The sequence below is a fragment of the Columba livia genome, chromosome 5 (genome assembly GCF_036013475.1).
Source record: "Columba livia isolate bColLiv1 breed racing homer chromosome 5, bColLiv1.pat.W.v2, whole genome shotgun sequence".
Classification (NCBI taxonomy): domain Eukaryota; kingdom Metazoa; phylum Chordata; class Aves; order Columbiformes; family Columbidae; genus Columba; species Columba livia.
Genome location: NC_088606.1, coordinates 66,775,110 through 66,796,039, shown reverse-complemented (window position 1 = coordinate 66,796,039; position 20,930 = coordinate 66,775,110). Strand labels below are relative to the sequence as shown.

Genomic DNA, 20,930 nt, shown 5'->3' with positions numbered 1-20,930 from the left:
AAACAAGATTATTGACTAGCCTAGCTCTAGGATTTATGATTTATATGTGTCTAGTATGAAGCCTTTTACCTTACTGTCCTCTTGTGCTCTGTGTGTCCTAATCTACCATCCAGATGATTCTGAGATCTTGTCTCCTGATCAAACATTTGTACTCAGCTGCCTCAGACACACGTTTCATTTGCAGATGTAACTCCAAAGAGCTGTTGACTCCAAGACTGTCACTTTGCATTCCCCCAAGTTGTCCCCCGATGTAGCTCCTCTCTGAAAACAGCTGCTGAGATGCTGGTGTCCCCTGGATGATGTGACCGGTCACCAGGCTGCGGTGGGATCTCTGTGAACTCAGCTTATTGTTCAGAGCATCTGCTCACCATTTGTCATCCCCATCCGTGCAAGTTCAGAAGCATTAAAAAAAAAAATGACCGTCCGAATTGAAACGTGAATAAGATGCATCTTGAATCTTCTGCGTGGAGCGATGAGTGTTTTACTGATCTGGCAGGCTGAGCAAAGTTGCCAGAAGACGTTTGCCTTGTTGAAAGAATCTCATTTTTCAAAGGAACTTGGCAGGCTGATATCTCACTCTCGGAGAGTTTGCACAAGAGCCTCTGTTGAAAACCAGACAAGCGGTAGAGGAGAAATTCACCCCGAAATAACATCAAAGGGCTGCTGGTATCAGTGCCCAGCTGAGATAGGAAACACCTCCAGTTTGGCCGTGTCCCTTTGGTGTAGGTGATACGCTGCCAGGTTTGGAATTCAGAAGCCTCTGAGCAGATAACCAGAGGAGTTACAGCGATCCCTGGGCTCCTTCCAAACCAGATAAAGGTCATTTGATAGTCATCTAGAGGATAAGGATTTAAGGGAACCTCATAGAAATGTTAATGCACTTGCTCCTATTGAGGCGTTGGAAAAGAGTTGAGAATGCTTCACTACCTAAACTTGATTTTGATTTTTTTTTTTTTATTATTTGATTTTTTTTCATTTAAAAAAATAAGGGTCATTATCTTCTTTCAGGAATGCCTTTTTATTTCAAAATAATAGCTAGTCTGGTAGGCAGACAGCATAGTTGTTTTCATCCTACAACTACACTGGTATTCTATTACACACACTTTCTCTTCACCTCTTTCTCCTCCCTGTAATGTGGGTTTGTGTATGTTTGATGGACTATCTTGTAACAAGCAGGAAAATACAAATGCGATATCTAAAATTCAGCAGCCTGATTTCTGTAGGAGATGGGGCTAAAACAAAAAAACCCCAAAAAACTAGGAGTTATTTTCTCTTTCACAGACCTGAATGCTGCTTCAGTTCCTTCCGGAGACTGGATGCTAAGGCTGCTACTGAAAAATTCCAGCAGGATCTGGGGTTCCGAATGCTGAACTGCGGAAGGACAGACCTGATCAACCAAGCAATTGATGCACTGGGACCTGACGGGGTCAACACTATGGATGATCAGGTGTGTCACGTAACTACACCCACAAATGTTTTGCCTCAACAAATTCTGTGTTCCTTTCCACGTGGCAAATCAATGCGTGAGGTTGTTAGCTGCCTCTCCAAAGCTTTTCTAGTTCTAGCTTGTGTTTTAGTCTGAAAAACCAAGAAAAAATAACCCCCCAAAAAGCCATTCAGAGCCTGGAGTGAATTGTTTATCAGCTGGAATGTGGATCTGCTTCTTTCTCGGGCGCTGATGGAACGCAGGTCAATACGCTGCCTGCGAATGGAAACTCCGATGTTTTAATGCTCAGAAAACATCAAGACAAAGTGGTTTTTGCCAGTGACACTCTCTTCTGGTTCAACAGCCCAAATCCCATCTGGGTCAGTGAGGAGCGACCAGAAGGTGTTACTGTCTGTGAGTTGTGTGTTCTCCGCACGGTCTGGCAAATACAAAACAGCACCAAGACCCCCAGTGGGGTTGGTATCGGTCAGTTTAGCTTTGTTGAAAGTCCATTGTGCTGATATATCTATTATTTTCTTTCAATTTTTACCTGCTCTCTGCTCAGCTACATTGAACCATAGGGATCTGGTAGTCCGGGGAGTCCTTAATGCTTCTGCTTGTGCTGCCAGTTCCATCAAGTAACAGCAGAGTCCATTCTCTGGGGCATCGTTCAGTGCATTGAATTAGCTTTTAATTTAAAAGAAGAAAAAAAGCTGTCCCAAATAAGCAGTCGTGATAGCTGTCACAGCAATGAGAATGAGCTGGCGTGTCTCAGAAACAATAGGACATTTGGCAGTAGGGAGGATTTATATCAAGTAGAGATGTTTTCTCACAGACAGCATTTTACTGCGGTGGCATTTCAGGCCACATCCTGAAACAGGCACATCTTCCATAGTACTTTCTGTCACCATAAGGTGATAGAAAGAAAGAGCAGATACACAAATACAAGCAGAAACTGCTCCTGCACAAGCTTATATCCAGGTATGTAGTTGCCTTATTTACATGTCCAACACAAGGAGCTTTGTGGGGGTCTCACAACGTAGGTGCCCTTGATATTCACTTTAATAAAGCAGCAGAAGTGGCAGATTTATATTACAACACTCTGCCACTTTCAGTATTTATGTTTTCCACAAGTTTTTGCAGTTCCTGCTTATGTAGCCCCTAGGCCTTTTGTTTTCTCAAAGCAGATTATTTTGTTGTGAATATCATGGTCCTGACACCAGAAACGGTGCTAAGACCATCACTTCTCACCACAGGATGTTTTTTACCTCTCTTCAGCCAGCAAACTGGGAAACTCTTTGGCTTTTTTATGCATAAAGACCTTGTGTTCTGTAGGCAAATCACTGGAGAGTTTGAGGAGCTTCTGCTGTCACTTATCGATGGTCTCATCCTCTGGCTGGTCCTGCTGTGACCAGGGGGATCGTGGTGTTCTGGCAGCTCTGGTTTTTTGCACAACGCTGCTCCCACATCTCAAAGCAGCGTCTTGGCACTGACCAGGGAGGGCAAGACAGGCTCCCTGTGGAGATATTGTTGCTCTGAAATTCTCATTTTCTGGAGCAACCCGGCTCCGCAGTTAAGCAAGTGTCCTGCGTTGCGCTGCCAGTCGCACAGTTAAATCCAAACTCCAGCAGCGACTCTGCAACAGCTGGAATGTGAAACCAAATCTGAACTTTGCAGCGGGCTTGTTGTGCCCTTCGTAGACTGGTTTGGGTTGGAAAAGACCTTTAAAGGTCACCCAGTGCCCCCCCTGCCATGAGCAGGGACATCTTCACCAGCTCAGGTTGCTCAGAGCCCCGTCCAGCCTGGCCTGGGATGTCTCCAGGATGGTTCATCTACCACCTCTCTGGCCAACCTGTTCTATTGCCTCACCACCCTCAGGGGGAAGAGTTTCTTCTTTATATCTAATATAAATCTACCTTCTTTCAGTTTAAAGGGATAAGCCCAAACCATTGTGCCCAAACTTAGGAAAACTGCCTTGGGCATGGCAGCAGAGAGCAGGTCTGTCCTGTCGTAGGACAGAACATGTAATACTGGTCCCTGGGAAGCTCAGTTCTTATATCTGCATCTCTTTTGGTCACAGTGAGTCTTCTTGCCACCCTGCACATTAGGCAGGTACCTCTGAGGCATCGCAAATACATGTGACCATCTCTCACCTGGCACGTACAGCGGAAGTTTTGGTGCAAATGCTATAGCAGACAGAACTGTTGGACTAATTTAACTTCAATTTAACTTTAGATCAAGGTTCAGATTTTCCCCACTCCCAGAACATGAGCACATCCAGCACTGAGGTGTGTGTTCAGACCCACTTCCATGTGTATATGGAGATGATTTTAGAGAGAGAGGCAGAGAATTCAGAAGATATATTCAGAAACCTGAGTTTAGACCAGGACCCTGGATTCACTTCTAGTGGAGACCAAGCAGCATTTTGGTTTCACAGGATTTGAGGTGTTTGGGAAAACAAGCTGTTCTTCCCTTTGCACTCTGAGGAGCAAGCAAGGAATGCAAAGCTAATATTAAAAATAAAAAATAAAGATTAAAATTTAAAAATAAAAGTAGGGTAAGTCTACACAAACTTGGAATTGCGGCTGTTTTGGAAAAGAGTGTTTGCAGATACAAGATCTCTGCATCAGATGTAATTCTACTTCACAATCCGTGTCCCTCGCTGAAGATGAAGCTGTATTATTACACAATGAGCAGCAGAGATGCTGCCTGTGAGAAATGTGAACGTTCACAATAACTGGGGGGAGCCGTAGGATGTGAGCAGGAATGGATTTGACTGGGCCATTTCCTTTCTGTCCTTGGCTACTTGTGGAATGAGCTCGGTAAGTAAGGCTCATTTCTCTCATAATTCATCTCTGAGCCGTCATGGTTTGCTGGATAAGTGGGGAGAGAGAGAGATTTATGGGACTGAAATGCTGAAATATTGTGGCAAATAGCATTTTAGCAATGGGGCTATGTTGCCAAATAAATTCATCTTTTGTATTTTTGTGTTGTTTTCTGCTTTCGGTTCATCTGGCTGCAAATGATCCAAGAAAGGCTATTTCTTTTTTTGCAGCTTTGAGAAAGCTCAAGAACCGTGGACAACACACGGCTGGGATTTTCAGTGATCTCTTCTTTATCCTTGCAGTCTTGTCCCTTGATGTTTGGTCCCCATCGCTTTCCAATCCTTGTGCATCGTGCCACTCCGCATAGAAACCAAAACGTTCTGAGCATTTTCCCTACACACGCAAAATCTTCTGTACATTAAGATTCAAACTCAGTTTCGCTGTTGGCAGGTATAGAAAAATAACGATGCCTTTTTCCCTTCTTCCCAAAGGGTATGACCCCGCTCATGTACGCCTGCGCCGCTGGGGATGAGGCCATGGTCCAAATGCTCATAGACGCTGGAGCAAATTTAGATATACCGGTCAGTAACAGAAAACCCTCTCCCTGTAATTACTCCTCTGGAAACAAGAGCAATTATGAAATCTCTCCTCGCAACCGGAAGCTTCAGAGCAAAGCATTTATTTCAAAAACCTTTGTTTTAGGGATTTGGGAGGGGGATAAAAACCTTCAAAACCTCTTGGAGTGTCCCCTAAGTAGCATAAGTTACTGTTCCCCGGGGTTGTCACTTGTAAAGAAAAAAGCCAGTTCTGTACAAATCTCGAGATTAGAGCAGACAGAGGCTGCGGTGGTTCCTGCGAAACAGAGAAATAAGCTTAACAGCAGAGACAATTCTACTGTTAAGCGGCGTTCTTTATTTTATCAGCGCTGGGGACCATCCTCCACAAGCGCTCCAAAGACTGGACGCTCTTGCGTTGCTTATATTCACATAATTATTCCATAATTCCATAATTCCACAATTTTTGAAAATTTTGACATGCATCTATACTAAGAAATAATTGCTGATGTTAGTTACGATTGTTTAGTTTCTCACTTACAATACATCTATTAATTATTAGTTAAATATAAACTAAGCACTCCGCTCCTAAACAATGTGTTAGTTGATCTTCTGTCTCCCTCTTGTCATGCGGGAGGATCTAAAAGTTGAAAGACATCCCCTCGTTTTGCAGAAAGTATTTATAACGTCAAATTGGTTAATGATGGGTACTATTTTTGTAAATTAATCACGGTGTACATTAATTTAGCAGCTTCTGACCGCCTGGTTGTCCTCTCACAGGTCCCCGGCGCGTCCCCGCGACACCCCTCGGTGCACCCCGACAGCCGGCACTGGACGGCTCTCACCTTCGCCGTGTTACACGGGCACATCTCGGTTGTCCAGGTGAGCCAGGAAACTCCTGCCAGTCTGGTGGAAACCTTCTAAAAACCGGTGGGAACACCGCACGTTTGGAAAATGAGAACCTAACCCATGCTTTTCTCACGGGGACCTCGATGCTGGAAACACTCTGGTTCCTTTTGGTCCTGGGAGAAAGGCTGTGAAATAGTTCACACCATGGTGGTATTTCTAGTGAATTCTCTGAAGGTCGATTATTTATTTTTAATAATTTAACACTGCGTTTGTCTAAAAATAATCTCTTGCTGTTTGTTCAAAACTTTGCAAGCAAAATGATCAGCATCTCAAAAGTACCTTTAGAAGGTTTTTATCCAGATTGTAAGCAAAGAGCTTTCTGCTCTGCGTTATAAATTGCTGAACTTGATTTTCAGTTGTCAAACCCACAAAATAATGAGCTGTACAGAGGTTTAGATTGGATATTAGGAAAGAATTCTGCCTGGAAAGGGCTGTGGGGCATTGGAACAGGCTGCACAGGGCAGTGCTGGAGTCACCATCCCGGGAGGGGTTTAAAAGGCCTTTAGATGAGGTTTAGTGCTAGAGTTGGGTTATGGTTGGACTCGATGATCCTGAGGGTCTCTTCCAACCAAAATGATTCTGTGAACTGGGAGTGATGACATAATTCCTAGTGAAGCCTTGACAGCAAAACACAGCACGTTTCTTTGTTGTTCTTTGGTTTTCGGTATCAGTCCAAGGCTTTACCGCTGCTTTCTGACATGTTAATTGGTTTATGCATTTACATGGGCAAAAATTAAGCGTATGCTGATCTCTGGTCTAATGGCAGCAAATTGTCTGTAACCTCCTTTATAATCCTTGAGAATTGCATGAATGAGACTTAAGCTGTCGTGGGAATTGAGCCCCTCGCATCCCACCCGCTCCCTTTTCTGTGGAATTAACGCAGGGGCAGCGGAATGGGGTGGAATCCTGGAAATCCCACCAGAATATCAAGATAAATTCAAAGCTCATTACAGCAGACAGTCAATTACTGGTGAATTGAATTTACCTTCTGCTTAAAGCAGGGGGGAAATAAAAGATGTAAGCAAATGGGAGCTGCACAAAGTCATTTTTTGTTTGTGTACGTTTGTAAATAATTACAAACACTAGATTTGGTATTACAGAGGTTGGACAGCCTTAATTTACATGTGATATAAGAACTGATTCTCTCAGGGGATGTAATCAAGTGTTTATCAAAGCTCCTGTTGGATTGCGTTACCGACAAGTTTTGTTTCTTTTTGTTTGGTTAAAACTTTTAAAGATTACATGAACCTTTTTAATTTGGTGATGATTGTTATATAAAAAGGGTAGATGTCATGGTGTATGAAATCGCCTTTGTGGGGAAGGTCTACCGTGCGATACATGGAATAGCTGGTGTCTCCAGAGAGAAACAAACCAGCAAAAAGTCTTATAATAAAAATGTCTGTGCCCTGTGTGCCAAGGCCAAGGTCGTCGCTAATTGGGGATGGCTGATAACTTTATAATTGTGACAATATTGTAGGGTACAGCACGCAATGGGAGAACGTCCAGAGCCACACACCGTGCTCAGCGTGACCCTATGTCACCTGTAAAATGTCCCCGTCATCTCATAACCTTCTCCCCATCGTCTGGGAGGGGATAATTCCCCTCGCTCAGTGGGTTCCAAGAGGGATGTTTGGCCCCCAGGGCTAATTCCCTGCAGGAATCGTGTTTCCTGCACACGCAGCCTGAGACTAAATGAGAGGGAATTCCTGCATTTAAGAGCAGCTCTGATTGCAGAGCTCTACAGAGCTGGGAAATTACAATTGCAAAACCATGTACAACAAGGAGATTAAAAACAAAAAAGAAAAAGAGAAAGGGAGGTGATGTTGTCCAAGCTGCCAGCTGAGCACTTTTCCAGCACAAACTCACCGTTGAAAGCACAGAATGACAGAATGCCAGGGATTGGAAGGGACCTGGAAAGCTCATCCAGTGCAATCCCCCCATGGAGCAGGAACACCCAGATGAGGCTAAACCAGCACAGCTAATGCAAAGTAAGAAAGCTCTAAGTTGCCATTGATGTGGATGCCTCAACTCTCCGAGTGAGGAAATGCATGGGAAATTTGCCTTGTAATGGATATTTTGCTTTACCCTTTGGGCTGGTGTGTGCGTGTGCGCTCTCTGCTGTGAATCCGCTGCTCTTCCTTCCCAGCCTCTTCTGTTTGCTCTTTCTGAATCGCTCTTTGCTCATCTCCTCGCCTTTCCCCGTGTGTCCCGCAGCTGCTCCTGGACGCCGGTGCCCACGTCGAGGGCTCTGCCGTGAACAGCGGAGAGGACAACTACGCCGAGACCCCTCTGCAGCTGGCGTCGGCAGCGGGTAAGCTGGGGCAGCCCCCCGCGTTAACCGCAACCAACACACAACCAGCTCTGTAAAAAAACGCGTTAGGAATCGCTTTTGAGGTATCACGGATACCAAATGGGTAAAGCGCAATGAGCTGGCTACTAACAAAATCAGCTTTTTTGTTCATTTCTAAGCCACTAGGAGGGTTGGTGGCAACTAAGAGGCGGCGTCACATTGCAAGAGCTCAGTGGGCACTAAATGAGGTTTTGGAAGTCGTACCGACGCTGAGCTCCTGCCGTAGTAAAGCTACAACGCCTTTGCGCAGGACACTGTCGAGAAATATAAACCAGCTACTGTCTCGTCCGGGCATGTCTTGGATCTAAATAACTTCCAGATGTAAAAATTAACAAGTTTAAATCCAGCCTGGGGAGAAATAACTTGCTATAGAAAGAAATTAGTTGTATTAATTTATTACGTACAAGTCAAATTCTGCGTTTCTTCTACCGAAGTGTCATGAGTTGAGCATTCCGTGAACAAGTCTGTGCTGGCCTAAAAGTACCTGTTGTTTTTCAATACTTTTACCTGAAACTGGTTTTACTTTTTTTTTGTTTCTTTCTGCCTCATTTTTGAGCATTTTTGAGACAAGTCTGTGGCTTGTTCTGCTCCAGGCTCTATTGAAGGGATAACAAACCAGGCTCCTCCGGATGGACACTTGTTGTGCTTCATCTCTTGCCACTGCTCAATACCACAGCTAATGAAAGAAAAGAGGCCTGGCCAAGCGTGCACCAATATACTCACCCAGTTAAACTGGTTTCTGCTGGCATGTATTAAAAGTGCCAGACCAGTTTAATTCTCACTTTAATTCTCCGAGGTGTTATGAAGCCTAACGGAGATTTGCACGATGCTCTGAAAGCCTCAACAGCGTAAAAAGTTACCGGTGCCAGTGCTGTGTTTTCAAGGAGGTAACAGGGAATCATTATTGTGTTTCTGTCTGGTTTTCCCAGGGAACTACGAGCTGGTGAGCTTACTGCTGAGCAGGGGCGCGGATCCGCTCCTGAGCATGTTGGAAGTCAACGGCGTCTCCTCATCGCTGCATGAAGACATGAACTGCTTCAGTCACTCTGCTGCACACGGGCACAGGTAAAACCCCCTTTGTCTTCAGAATGTTATTTGTTTCCACCTAAGGCTATCGCTGCAGGTATTCCCATGACTTTATATATATATACATATATACCTCTTATACCCAAATTTCTGGGTGTGCAGTTCAGAAGATGCTAAGACTCTCACGAGAGCAACTATTTTTTAGTACCGCGCACTTTCTCAGGCTATTCCGATTTGGATGTAGATAGAACCTTCTGAGAGTTTTGGGGGACGGAACAATTCTTTAAACCGGTAATTGCTCTTTGTTACACCACTTTGTAAAATAAGTGATGCAAGGCTTGCATTATTCAGCAACTATGATTAGAAAGGATTATATTTTAGTCAAAAGCACAAAGGAAAACAGGAATATCTTTGTTTTTTCTTATTCTCTCACTTGCTGGTCTGGCTCTGCAGCACTAAGAGCGAGTAGGAGCTGGTTCTAGACCACATGTGAGCAGACTAAGTTCCACCTAGGGGCAGGTTATAGGTAATGGTTTATGTTCTGAGACAACCTAATCATGTTAAGATGGCAAAAATAATCTGCGACAGAATTTGCTTGACTGCATCTCTGGTTTTTGGATGGTTGATCAAGAGATCGGTCATTAAAACACTGAAAAGACAAACTGGGCTTTCCAACCCTGTTTGTAGGGTAGTTATTGACAACTAAGACATTACTTACAAAATCATCCAGAAATCCTTCTGTTCCCAGAAAAAAATGTTAGTGTAATGAACCAATTAATTAAACCAGGCCTAAAATCGCCCATGTAGACGGGCTGAGGGATCCCCAGGGTCTCAGCAGGTCGACTGGCCCTTGGAGGAGCACGTTAAGCAGCATCTCCCAATTCTGTTTCCCCCCCCCAACGTTCTGCAACACCTACCCAGGCAAACTCTGAAACTCAAGGCTTATTCTCCAACTGAGTAGCATCCTGAAGCACAAAATTAACTCTATTTTGGGTGCAAAGAGAGCACCAGCTAGTGGCAATTCAGCATCACCGCTCGGTGCTGGGGTGGATTTGCTGGGATGGTGATGTCCAAATGCTGCAGATGGCTCCAGCTGGACAATGGGGATGAAAACTTTGTAAACTGGTTGGACACAAACAAGAAACCACTGTGTGAAATTCAAAACAAACAAACAAAAGTTATCCCTGGATTTAGTGATACAGAACTATCTTTTTTTTTAATGGTTTCTATTTAGTGATAGAGGAAGCGAGTCTGACCAAAGCAACGTAAGAGTGTTTGAAGGTGGTCACTTGGGGAAGCAGCAAAGGTTCTAACAGACGCTCTCTGTTAAAACCAGTCTTACTTCAGAGCTTAAGATGCTTCTGTGCCAGAGTACAGACTGCAAAAAACCCTGTTTGCCCCAATACTCTGCAATATGCCCTGGTACCACTAACGTACAGGAAAATGTAATATTGCTTACCAATTTATAGCATGTGGGACAAGGAAGGATGAGTGTTTTCAATTCTGCTCCATCTCTGCCAGCTGCCTCTCTTTGGGAAGGAAATTACAATTTATTAAGCCAAATCACCGCAGTCCCGCTTGAGCAATGGATATTTCGTTTATTAATAAGCGATATCTCTTCTCCGTCCCCAGGAACGTTCTGCGCAAGCTCCTGACGCAGCCACAGCAACTGAAGGGAGATGTCCTGTCCCTGGAGGAGATTTTGGCCGAGGGGGTGGAGAGCGACACCTCCAGCCAGGGCAGCTCCAGCGAGGGCCAAGTCCGGCTTTGTAAAACACGAATGAAGGCTTTGCAGGAGGCCATGTACTACAGCGCTGAGCACGGCTACGTGGACATCACCATGGAGCTCAGGGCGCTCGGTAAGATGTTTACTTCAAGCATTGCGCGTATTTAAGGTGCAAAAAGCTTTTTCTCTGTGCCCCTTTCACTTGGAGAGAAATCTGGGACCCCCACTGCAAAGCTATCCCAAGCTTCTGGGAACCAGCTGTCTCATTTAAATTAAAATGTGTTTAAGGCTCTTTACAAGTGCTTTTTCAAACTCCCACTGATCTGGGATGCCCCTTACTTTGGGCTGGATCCTCTGTTCCCAAGTATCAAAAGCAAGGGCCATGTCTCTTCATCCGATGCTCTGACACCTAAAATTCAGTGTTAAAGAGGCTGGTCTCAAAAACAAAGATAACAGCAGAGATTTAATGGTTTAATCTGAAAGAAGAGGTTTGATCTAAAGGTAGGAAAGAGCGGCTTTGAAGCTTTCGATGTGTAGTCTGTTACAGGTAACCAGAAGACACCTCGCACCCTGTTTGTGTAGGGTTAGGGATTCTTACAGGTTCAGATCAAATTTATGATGTAGTTCTGACTAACTATGAAGCTAAATACACAACAGGGGGAGTCCCTGGTCCTTAACGATCAGCAGAAAGTTCCACCTTACAGTCCTGGTACCTCTGCTGTTGTAGATAAGTCACTTGATCTGTCAATGACCCGGTTCAGTTGTCTTTAGCATCAAGACAAAAATGTATGTGCTGTTAGGATGTAGGTAAAGATCGTTGGTGCCACTAATAGCAGCAGAACTATCTACTCACAGGTGCTTCAGCAAATTGTCATCTTTCACTCTCCTTTTTGCTGTGGCCACAGGAGTCCCGTGGAAGCTCCACGTGTGGATCGAGTCTCTCCGGACAACCTTCTACCAGTCCCGTTACTCGGTCGTGCAGACCCTCTTACGGGAATTCGTCACCATTAAGGAAGAGGACTACAATGAAGAACTGGTTAACGAAGGGTTGCAGCTCATGTTTGATATCCTCAAAACCAGCAAGGTAATTAGTACTTTTTGTAATAGTATCAAAATCAAGTGTTTGGGTTTTTTTTGCTGTTGTACAAACTAGTACACAACAAGAACAGATCAATTCCTGTGCTAAGTCCCTAATGAGTTATGGTATGAAAATGGCCCTGGTAGCATTTCTCTAAATTGATATGCAGCCCTCACAGTATAGACATTAATATCAGTGAACGTCATTTTGGTGAAGTCCAGGTCAGCAACTGGCTTTGAAACCATGTGAATGCAAGAGGAAGAGTTGCCAGCATGGTACTGGGCATTGTAACTGTCCTTTACGTTAAAAGCAAGAGATACAACTTGGCTAACTAAATAAAACTGCAAACGAGGACCCAGAACTTGATATCTGACAGTAAATGGGTATCATGAATCAGATCTTGCTGAGAAGGTGCTTGTGGGCTCCCATTACAGAGCAGCGGAGGACGAGCTGTTGCTGCTGGACTCCTGTTCCCCTGTAGCTCGGAACGTTCTACCAGCACATCCTTGTTCAGCTCACGCGCTTGTCCCTCTCTTGGGAGGTTGTCCTTGTGGAGCGCAGTCGCTATAAGCCTCGAGGGGACTGTCACTGCACCTCTGAAACCTGCTCAACGCAAAGTGCCCATTGCTGATACCTGTTCCCTCCTCCTTGCAGAACGATTCCATCAATCAGCAGCTCGCGTCCATCTTCACCCACTGCTACGGCAGCAGCCCCATCCCCAGCATTCCCGAGATCCGAAAGACACTCCCGGCTCGGCTGGGTAAGATACCTCAACATCGACGTTCTTGGCTCTTTTTTCAAAGCATCCTCAGTTTCAAAAAATATTCACCTTCTTTCTTTTTATTTTTCCCTTGCCCCAACAGATCCTCACTTTCTAAACAATAAAGAAATGTCTGATGTAACTTTCTTGGTAGAAGGAAAGCTGTTCTATGCACACAAAGTCCTGCTGGTTACTGCGTCTAACAGGTGAGTGGCTTCCTACCTGCAAAGGATACGACTACAGACCATAATTCAGGGCTGCAGGACCAAGACGCATCTTCTGTACTTGTGTTAATAGCAAGAGGAGTTTTTCCTACTATGTGTTAGAGACTCCCAGAGCTGTATGGACAGAAATAACCAGTAATTATCGCTAAAAACCTGCTCGGTTACTAGTTTCTTTTTCCCTACTGGCACAATAACCATGTTTTGCAACTATTAGAAGGTGCAGTTGGATCAAACCCAAGCAATTTCCAGCTAAGTTGTCCCTGAAGTTCTAAATTAATTGTCATTAAATGGAAAGAAATGTTTCCATTTTCAACTTGCAAACAGGAAGGATCTTCTTTTCCCCTTTTTTAGGCTGTTCGTCAATAGGTGATGAGTATGTGATGCACTAATACACAAATCTGTTAAAACCGTTCTCAGGTTTAAGACGCTGATGACCAATAAAACAGAACACGACAGCCATGGCAGCAAGACGGTTGAAATCAGCGATATGAAATACAATATTTTCAAGGTATGTAGCTTTTCCTACCTTTTCTTTACCCTTTCCATCTTCTCCCATACTTAGAAGCCAAAGGGCCAAGGCTTAATATCAGCTCTAAGTTGTTATGAGCTGGAGTTAATTTCAACACACATGTATTTCAGAAGTATTCTGTATTTCAGCAAGGACCAACCTTCAAACAGAAACCTCCAGCCTATATTCTTATTTCTTACCAGGCAGATGATTCTTCCATTAAGCAGGAGAAACTAATCTTCAGTAGAAGTAGTTTTGTGCTTTTAAGACACCATTTTTGTACTATTTACGGCACTATTTACCTGCTGTGCTAAGCAAAAAGTAAACTTACTACAGCAGGTGGAATGCCGGGCTTTGTATTAAATCAGATTATCAGAAATCCTTCCAAAAAAGGCTCAAAATTGAGAATTGCACTTGGCTTTTATGACATCGCTGTCTTGAGTGGACCTAAGAGAGGGTCATTCATGATGGAGAGAAAGTCGGTTATTGAACACACATCCCAGGAAGAAAACAAGTCAGGGAAATGGGATAATTCAGTTATTCCAGCGTTTCAGATTTGGAACAGAACCAGGGAATCTGAAGTGCAGAATTGGTTCTGTAATTGTTTTAATGTCATCTCATGTACAGAAAATGAAGCTGACGATGAGAACCATTTTACCTGCTGGAAAGGGCTGTGCAAGTTTTGTGTTGGATGCACAACGTCCAAATTTTGCAGCTCAGGCCATGACAGAAGAAAGAAAATGTAACTGAAACGAGCCTCCTTAGCAACAGTTTTACAGCAAAACCTTCCTAAAGATAAACGTTTGATTCACTGGAGAGAGCAACAAGTCAGAAAGAACAGTGAAATACTTCAGGGGGTTAAACGGTTGGATGGTAAATAGAATCAGATGATGGTGTTCGACAGCAACCTCAGTTATGATGCACCGAGACACCAGAGATCTGCATCCTGCTCAGGGTTCTGCTGGAAAGCAGCTTCGCTCCCCTGGAATTCCATTATACAAAATAAGACCATTTTAAAATTAAAACAATCAAAACTAAAAATTTGAAATTAAAATTTTAACACTAAAATTTTGGGTTTCAAATTTAAAATTAAAAGTGTAAAATTAACATTTTAAAATTAAAAAGGATAAGAGTATCATTTGGAAATCAAAATTTAAAATCTAAAATTAAAAGGATAAGAGCATCATTTGGAAATCAAAATTAACAATCTAAAATTAAAAGGATAAGAGTATCATTTGGAAATTAAAATTAACAATCTAAAATTAAAAGGATAAGAGTACCATTTCGAAATCAAAATAAAAAATCTAAAATTAAAATTTTTAATTTAAAATTAAAAATTTCAGCTTTAAAGTTAAAATGTTGACAATTTCAAATTTTGACTTTAAAATCAAAATTTTAACAGTCTAAATTTATATTTTCAAAAATAAAATTTTAAAATTCTAACTGTTAAACTTAAAATTTTAAAAATTAAAAATTTTCGAATTAAAAATTTAAAAACAAAATTTTAAAAACGAAATTATACAATTAAATGAAAACAAAGCTTTGTTTTGTTGCCAGCCCTGTCAGCACTAGCCGGCACAGCGTGCCACCCGCACACCTGCTGACCCAGCCCCAAGCCCCGTCCTTCCCGTTACAAGCCGGTGCCGGTTTCGGGGGCGGCTGCACAGGCGGCTCAAGGAGCAGCCGCTGCGTGTCGCTCGCCCTGCTCACAATCAGGCCGTTTCACAGTATCACAGTATGTTTGGGATTGGAAGGGACCTCAAAAGATCATCTAGTCCAATCCCCCTGCTGGAGCAGGAACACCTAGGTGAGGTTACACAGGAACATGTCCAGGCAGGTTTGAATGTCTCCAGAGAAGGAGACTCCACAACCCCCCTGGGCAGCCTGGGCCAGGCTCTGGCACCCTCACTGAGAAGAAGTTTCTTCTCAAATTTAAGTGGAACCTCTTGTGTTCCAGCTTGATCCCATTACCCCTTGTCCTATCATTGTTTGCCACCGAGAAGAGCCTGGCTCCATCCTCATGGCACTCACCCTTTATATATTTATAAACATTAATAAGGTCACCCCTCAGTCTCCTCTTCTCCAAACTAAAGAGCCCCAGCTCCCTCAGCCTTTCTTCATAAGGGAGATGCTCCACTCCCTTAATCATCTTTGTTGCCCTGCGCTGGACTCTCTCCAGCAGTTCCCTGTCCTGCTAGAACTGAGGGGCCCAGAACTGGACACAATATTCCAGATGTGGTCTCACCAAGGCAGAGTAGAGGGGAAGGAGGACCTCTCTCGATCTACTAACCACCCCCCTTCTAATACACCCCAGGTACCATTGGCCTTCCTGGCCGCAAGGGCCCAGTGCTGGCTCATGGTCATCCTGCTGTCCCCAGGACCCCCAGGTCCCTTTCCCCTACACTGCTCTCTAATATGTAATTTCCCAACCGATACTGGAACCTGGGGTTGTTCCTGCCCAGATGCAGGACTCTACACTTTCCCTTGTTAAATATCATCAGGTTATTCCCCACCCAACTCTCCAGCCTGTCCAGGTCTCTGGATGGCAGCACAGCCTTCTGGCGTGTCAGCCACTCTTTTGGGAGTTTCCTTTGGGGCTGGAGCTGGTGGGGCGTGCAGCGAGGTTCGTGTTGCTCACACACGCGCTGTCACAGCCTAAAATCCTCAACAGGGCCCTTTGCAGAGTCTGAGGGAGAAAGAAGTGTTAGAAAGCAGACGTGCAATGGGAAGGGGAGCCTAGCCATTCCCAGCATCTTGTAAGTCCAGTGATAACAGCTCCACACTTGCTCGTTTCAGATGCTGATGCAGTATTTATACTACGGAGGAACAGAATCCATGGAAATTCCCACCACCGATATCTTAGAGGTGAGAGCGTTCTCTTCTATGTCTTGCTAAGGCTACGGGGGCATAAACAAAGCTTGAAAGGCAAAATCCAGGAGTTAACAGCCAAATTCACAGAATCACAGAATCGACTGGGCTGGAAGAGACCTCAGAGATCATCCAGTCCAACCCTTGGTCCAACTCCAGTCCGTTGACTAGATCATGGTACTAAGTGCTATGTCCAGTCTCAGTTTAAAAACCTCCAGGGCCGGTGAGTCCAGCACCTCCCTGGGCAGCCATTCCAATGCCTGACCACTCTCTCTGCAAAGAATTGCTTTCTAATCTCCAGCCTAAATTTCCCCTGGCAGAGTTGAAGCCCATGCCCCCTTGTCCTATTGCTGACTGCCTGGGAGAAGAGACCAATCCCCACCTGGCTAGAACTGCCCTTCAGGTAGTTCTAGAGAGTGCTGAGATCACCTCTAAGCCTCCTCTTCTCCAGACTAAACAACCCCAGCTCCAACCCAACAGCATCCTTAACGCTTTGAAACAAGCTTAAAGTTTCAAAACACCCTTGCTTGGAAATAAGAACTACTGATTATGTTTTATTATGTCCATGAAATGCTGGGGGGAGGTGGCACAAGTAGCCTGGTGAAAATAAAGCTTGCAGCTAAAAGGCTATGCACAGCTATTTGGGGTTTTTTTTGAGGAGGGAAAAGGCCTTTCAAAACTAATGATCTCAAATAACTTGTCTCTTGTCCCCAAAGCTGTTATCGGCCGCCAGCCTGTTCCAACTGGACGGCCTCCAGCGACACTGTGAAATCCTCTGCGCCCAGACCATCAGCTTGGAGAACTCCGTTCACATCTATAAATACGCAAAGGTACGGATGCCAAACTGGCTTCTTTCAGAATCCCAAGGGCCCAGAACGCGTCGTCTCGTTCTGGTAACTCAACACAACAGGCGCAGAGCGGCACCCGCTGCGCTGGCAACTCAGCCCCGACCGGTGCGGTGCTGCAGTTCCAGTCTGTGAGTCCCACGCAGCCCCAGGATGTTTTCTTGTCTAAAACAATAATGAAATGGAAGCAAGATCCCTGCAGAACAGGCTGATACAGCAACATCACCCAGCAAAGCCTCGGAGATGCAAATCCTCAGAGCAGCAGGGGCAATCTAGCTAATAGTACAGCAGCTAAGGAGTAAACCCTTTCCCAGCACCCCTACTGCTAAAATATATCCTGTACAGCTCCAGAACTGGCACAAACTCAGTTGTGTGGCATAGATATTCACCCCTATAGCAAATAACTCATGTTATTAATAGAATAATATAGAAATACTCTGCCATTCCTGGAAGTTTGCAGGGTCAGATCCCTTAGAAAGGCCACACAAAGGGCTGGTAACGATGCCTGTGTAGTGCCACACTGATCTTTCTCCATTCCTGACTGCCACTTCTTCCATGGAACTCAGGCTGGTTTCTTTCAGGACCTAAAACTTAACAGTATGCAGTGGTAGAGAGGGAGAAGGTGACATTCCCCCCTGGCCTTTTTAGTACTTTTCCTTAAATCACTGTTTGCACTCTTCCCAGAAATGGGGGCACGCAGTCCTACACACTGAACTCCAGGTTCACTTCCTCCTCTTCCTGAGCTTCCCCCACTGGTTCTGAAACCAAAGGAACCAGGTCACAGCCAGAAATCCACCTGACGTGGTTTAGAAGTATTTTTCCCCCATTCGGCTCCTTTTCATCCTACGAACCCCATTGACCCGAGCAGCACATGCCACCTGGCACCACGGTGTGTGTGTATATACATATATATGTATATGTACGTACACACACATACACACACACACACATACACACACACACACATACACACACACACACATACACACACACACACATACACACACACACACATACACACACACACACATACACGACGAAAACTCCCTTTTTGCACAGCTGAATAGGTATCTTGGCCACTTTATCAAGCAGCTGCTCTCTCCTGCCCCAGGAGGAGACTGAGCACGGGCCAGCAGCAGGAAATCAGGGGAAATAATTTAAAAGAAAACCTCAAATGCCTCAAAAAAGCACCAGAAGAAATTATCAGCCATCACTGGTCCTACCTCCGGTGCTTTGCCACTGTTACTACCGTCCTTCTTCTGGCTTAGAAAACATTAAAGGGAAAAGTGCTACACAAGAGAAGAGGCTCAGCGTGTCCTTTAGGTCTGTGACACCCAGCAAAGGCTTAATTTGATGTTCCTCTCTCCCGCAGATTCACAACGCTCCCGAACTGGCCTCTTTTTGCGAAGGCTTCTTCCTGAAGCACATGAGCTCTCTGCTGGAGCAGGACTCGTTCAGACAGCTCATCTCCAGCAGGACCAGCAAAGTGCAGGGCCTGGACCCGCTGCGGGACTTGCAGACGGCGCTGGCCGGCCGCCTGCACTCCGTGTACGTCACCTCCCGCGTGTGACGGGGACGCGGCGCCCACGGGAGCTCAAACCGCACGGGGACGCGTGCTCAGGAAAAGGCGCCGCTTTCCCGTTCGCCTTCTGGATCACCAAGGGACCGAGGCCAAGGGCGCCTCGTCCCGCCGAGGGGGGGCAGCTGGCTTGTCTGTGCCACTACTGTCACAGAAACACTGTCACGTGAGAACTGAGGACGCGAAGAACCCGAAGGGAAGATCAGCGCTGCCATTTAAACCAGCACAACACAGGGCTGGAGAGAAGCGAGGCGACTTACCCAGCCCCAGCGCCTCGCGTAGCTGCGTCTGTCCCCACACGATGGGTGTTTTACCTGTAAAAAGGCTGCACGGGAGGAGTTTTCTAATCCTGTCTGAACACAAAGGCTGATGCACACACTACTTCACTATAAACACCAGTGTCTATACGTTGAAAGAGACTCCGACATGTTTTCCCCCCAAACTGTTTGCACCTTGAGAGAGAGAGAGATTTTGTAGATGTTCAAAGCTGAGTAGAAACTAATACTAACTCTGAAATTACTCTTTAAGCCTAATATGAAGAACTGAGTTGGGAGGGGGAAATTGGGGGGTGTTTTTGCATTTTTTAAATACGGTTTCACTGTTGTTAATATGGATTCATCTTTGAGAAGGAAAAAATAGACTGTCTGCCCTTTCATTATCAAGGTTTGATAGTCTCAATCACTTCCACCTTAAACACTTGTTTCTGAATGTTACCTGTGAGACCTGACACCATAGAAGATGCTTTCTAAAAGCCTCAGGTGTAGTAGGAGCTACCACCATGCTGAGAAACTGTCCAAAAGCATAAAGAGCAATAAAAGTCTCCCTAACACCCTGAAGAACATAGAGCATGGTGGTTTGTTCCCTCTCTGGAGCAAGGTGGGATCAGAAGCTCTGGCTTCTGGTCTTGGTTTCCACAGCCTCATCCACAGAGTGATGTTGTTTTCCATGGAATGGTGTTGTTTTCCATGGAATGATGTTGTTTTCCACAGACCTGCTACCTCAGTGGGTAGGCTGCGGTCTAACACTTAGGCGGCAGCACGCACTTAAACCTTTAAGATGCCTCTACTCAAAACGCCCAAGATTCACATCAGCCAGATGTGCAGACAGATGTTTCTGGTCCAAAAGGCCTCACTGTAGTCTTTTAGACTTAAAACTAAAAAGAGACAGTTCTATCTACAGTTTAGTTTCTGGGAGCGATGTTTTTGCGTGTGGGTTTGGGTTTTAATTTTAAATAAGCCCGACCTTAGGAAGGCAGGTGTGTAAAACCACAGACCTTGCTCTTACCAATAGCTTTAAGACAGACCTTCAGGTAACCCCCCAGACCTTTGTTAGCGACCCCCAAAACATTTGCTAAGCATTTCACTGGTCATAGGTGGGTGCAGGAGAAGCAGCAGCCGGGTTTTCAGTGAACTGCCGCTCCTTAGAAATTCAACTATTAATGGCGTAACTAAAGGAGGAGGCTCAGCCCAAGCTCCTGAGAGCAACATAGACACGGTTTATGTAGATTTAGGGAAGAACACACTCCAGCACCTCCCAACAAACCCAGCAAAGTCTGACATTGCCTCATTCCTAAGGGATTTACACCAGAAACAAACTGCAGGCAGGGATGAAAACGCTCCGTGCAGGCTCAGGAATCGATAGACACGTTGGTCCTGGCACAGTCTAGTTTATCCTTTAGGTCTGCAGCCACTTCTGAACATCACCAGCTTCAATAACCCTATTTATTATCAGAAAGCCATGCGGGGGGTTCAACATTCTCATCAGCCCAGCCTGAAAAATACCACAAAAGGCTTTATCTTGGAAAGTATTTTCAAGTAGCTGCTCCAGCTACCTGTACAAATATGTAGGTCCTCTTTTTTGTTGCTGTAATATTACAATGCTTTGTTAATTGTACATTAATTGTTGTCATGTATGTAAATGTACCAGGATTTTATTAACAACAACATTTTAAAATACACAGCTGCTGCGTTTGGTTTGGTTTTGTTTGTCTGCTCTTCTAACAATGAGAAAACAACATATTGAAAGGCGCTTCTGTGGCGAGAAAAGGCAGCTGCAGTTTTAGCATCTTAAATTTGTTTTGGCATATATACCTATATCTATACACATATATATACATATATTTTATCCTTTAAAGCAAGGGATGAATAGGCATCAATTTCCCCTTCCTAGGCTCAAACATTTTTGAAGTAACAAGAAGTTTAACTTGCGTTTTCCCTTGCTGAAGTTGACCTGCTTTCCATTGAAAAGCAGCA

The 20,930-nt window shown here is 44.7% G+C and overlaps 1 protein-coding gene across 2 annotated transcripts in view; it reads left to right on the top strand.

Moving 5' to 3' along the window:
- ABTB2 (ankyrin repeat and BTB domain containing 2) overlaps nucleotides 1–20,637 on the top strand; it is a 122,546-nt gene extending 101,909 nt beyond the window's left edge. For both annotated transcript variants that reach the window (XM_005511043.3, XM_021299209.2), the window contains exons 5-17: nucleotides 1,282–1,447; nucleotides 4,743–4,832; nucleotides 5,586–5,687; nucleotides 7,929–8,025; nucleotides 8,994–9,129; nucleotides 10,723–10,949; nucleotides 11,722–11,900; nucleotides 12,549–12,654; nucleotides 12,758–12,860; nucleotides 13,296–13,386; nucleotides 16,183–16,251; nucleotides 16,971–17,084; nucleotides 18,472–20,637. In XM_005511043.3, the coding sequence (XP_005511100.2) occupies nucleotides 1,282–1,447; nucleotides 4,743–4,832; nucleotides 5,586–5,687; nucleotides 7,929–8,025; nucleotides 8,994–9,129; nucleotides 10,723–10,949; nucleotides 11,722–11,900; nucleotides 12,549–12,654; nucleotides 12,758–12,860; nucleotides 13,296–13,386; nucleotides 16,183–16,251; nucleotides 16,971–17,084; nucleotides 18,472–18,669 (1,678 nt within the window). In that variant the 3' untranslated portion in view covers nucleotides 18,670–20,637. The remainder of the gene's footprint in view (nucleotides 1–1,281; nucleotides 1,448–4,742; nucleotides 4,833–5,585; nucleotides 5,688–7,928; nucleotides 8,026–8,993; nucleotides 9,130–10,722; nucleotides 10,950–11,721; nucleotides 11,901–12,548; nucleotides 12,655–12,757; nucleotides 12,861–13,295; nucleotides 13,387–16,182; nucleotides 16,252–16,970; nucleotides 17,085–18,471) is intronic.
- Nucleotides 20,638–20,930: the final 293 nt, after the last annotated feature.